Source organism: Triticum dicoccoides, chromosome 7B (assembly GCF_002162155.2).
Source record: "Triticum dicoccoides isolate Atlit2015 ecotype Zavitan chromosome 7B, WEW_v2.0, whole genome shotgun sequence".
Taxonomy (NCBI): Eukaryota; Viridiplantae; Streptophyta; class Magnoliopsida; order Poales; family Poaceae; genus Triticum; species Triticum dicoccoides.
In genome coordinates, this window is record NC_041393.1 from 454,026,516 (window position 1) to 454,028,589 (window position 2,074).

General features: G+C 48.6%; 1 protein-coding gene across 1 annotated transcript; it reads left to right on the plus strand.

Annotated features, from left to right (window-relative positions):
* Nucleotides 1–1,123: 1,123 nt before the first annotated feature.
* On the plus strand, nt 1,124–1,679 carry LOC119337194 (E3 ubiquitin-protein ligase ATL9-like). The gene has a single exon (XM_037609314.1). The coding sequence runs from the start codon at nt 1,124–1,126 to the stop codon at nt 1,637–1,639; it is 516 nt and encodes a 171-aa protein (XP_037465211.1). The 3' UTR covers nt 1,640–1,679.
* The last annotated feature ends 395 nt before the right edge of the window (nt 1,680–2,074 follow it).

Genomic DNA, 2,074 nt, shown 5'->3' on the forward strand with positions numbered 1-2,074 from the left:
AGCCTTGCTTCAGAATAGCGATATACTAACAATACTATTCATCCATACCAATTAAAATAAAGTTCTAACTTTTATGCTAAGTCAAACCTCTTTACAATTTTTTGTTACCGATTTTGTTTTGGTCCATGTTGCTATATCGATGCACTCCAAAATACTGCAACTGCAACTTCTTTTCTAACAAAACAACCCACTTTCTTACCTTGAAAGAACAATTACATTGTCAATAAGAAAGGAATAATCATCCAATCAAGCACTACAACAGGAGAATCGAGCCAACCTATAGCTAACTCATGAACAGCCATGTTTGCTTGCCTATTACAGTGTATGAAGCCAGTGAAGCCAGTAAGATGGAAAACACAAACAACGTGGTAATCATCAAAAAACTGTCATCACTGCTTCTGCTGACCTTCCACCATTCTTCATGATTTGAATGACATCAAGGTTGTCTGAACTAATAGCAAATCGATTACAACCCGCCGTTTGCGCTAGGTTGCGCCAGGTTCAGGTCAGTGCCAAAGCTTCTGGAGTGAGCATAACTCTGTACGGATTGAAGCTTACAGACCCCTCCCTGCGGTCTCCCTAATCTTTCTCCCCTGTTTCTTATTGTGGCCCTCTCCTCACCGTGATTTTTGTTCAACCAAATATTGACACGTCTAATTGCTAAATCTGACCGTTTCTTTGCGATACTCTCGTGCATGAGAGATCCTGACCATCTAATTGAAAGCAATGGATGAGATTTATCAACTGCATGGTCTTACCTTCCTAACAGCAACTGCAGAGATTCTCCTCCCTTGTTATCATCGAAAAATAATTCAGCACGCTGCAAATTGTCTCTTGCCTGACCAACAGGATTACGCCACACACACACGTGTTGATAACGAACGGTACGTGCATGCTGCGGTAATTTTGCTTGATCCAAAGTATGAGCACGTAAACTCCAAGATGGCCAGCTCGTCGACATCGATGAGCTCTTGTAGTCAGACGACACACGCCGCGTGAAAAGACAACCCAGTCAGACAAGACACCAGCACACACCTACTATAGGATTCTGAGGAAGCCCGTAGACCTACCTAGCTCAAACTTCAAACCGATAGCATTGGAACCGGCGTGATCCATCGCCGGCATGCCGCTCAAGCTCGCGCTCACCGTCGTTGCTCCGGTGGGCTTGACGTGCTGCATACTGAAACTCGCCGGCGTCCCCTGGCCAATCATCATCCGCATCGCCGGCGTCCTGCTCGCCTTCCTCTTCATCGCGGCGTTGTGCCAGCGCGCGCAGGCCCGCGCTAGGTCGCAACGCCAGCTCCTGCAAGATCCAGATGCGGGTCAGTCGTCCATGGCCGCGCTTCCGCGCGAACCGGCCGTCGGCCTAGGCCGGGCGGCGCTCGCCGGCCTGCCCGTGTACAAGTACGAGAAACTGAGGTGCGGCGGTGGAGAGGGGCACGAGTGCGCGGTGTGCCTCGCCGAGGTCAAGCCCAAGGAGGTGGTGAAGCAGCTGCCGGCGTGCACGCACCTCTTCCATGACCGGTGCATCGACGAGTGGCTCTGGTCTCACAGGACGTGCCCCGTCTGCCGGTCTCCGGTCGATGCCTCCACCGTGCCGGCCGTGGAAGTTGCCGCCCGTGCTATGCAATCTGTTTAGGGCTTCCTTCATTTACACGAAAATTCATAGGAGTTTTAGAGGATTGGATCGGATTGTTAAGAAATTGCCGTATATTCATCACTCGTAAGATTGGAAATATTAGGTGTTCCTTTTGACCCAATTGCACTCTATTTTTTGGAGAAAATTTCCATCAACTAAAATCTCTAACGGCATCTCCAACTCTGATTTGCAAATTTGCTCTCGCATCTAACCACGGATATGGGACCGGTCACACCGAGTTAATTGTCTGGAAATACCATACTTGAGCACGTCATAACTAAGCAGTACCATTAGTCTTTTTTTGCATGTCTGTACCATTTCTGTGGCTAATCGTTGCAAAACGGTCTAAGACCCATATAACACAGTATTGACGTTGTATCTGACCCCGCAGCCCCACGTGTCAGGTACTGACGTGGCAATGTTCTTTTACGATTA

Bases quoted from the DNA above. Each gene is read 5' to 3' on its own strand.
- LOC119337194 (XM_037609314.1), top strand. From the start codon at position 1,124: ATGCCGCTCAAGCTCGCGCTCACCGTCGTTGCTCCGGTGGGCTTGACG.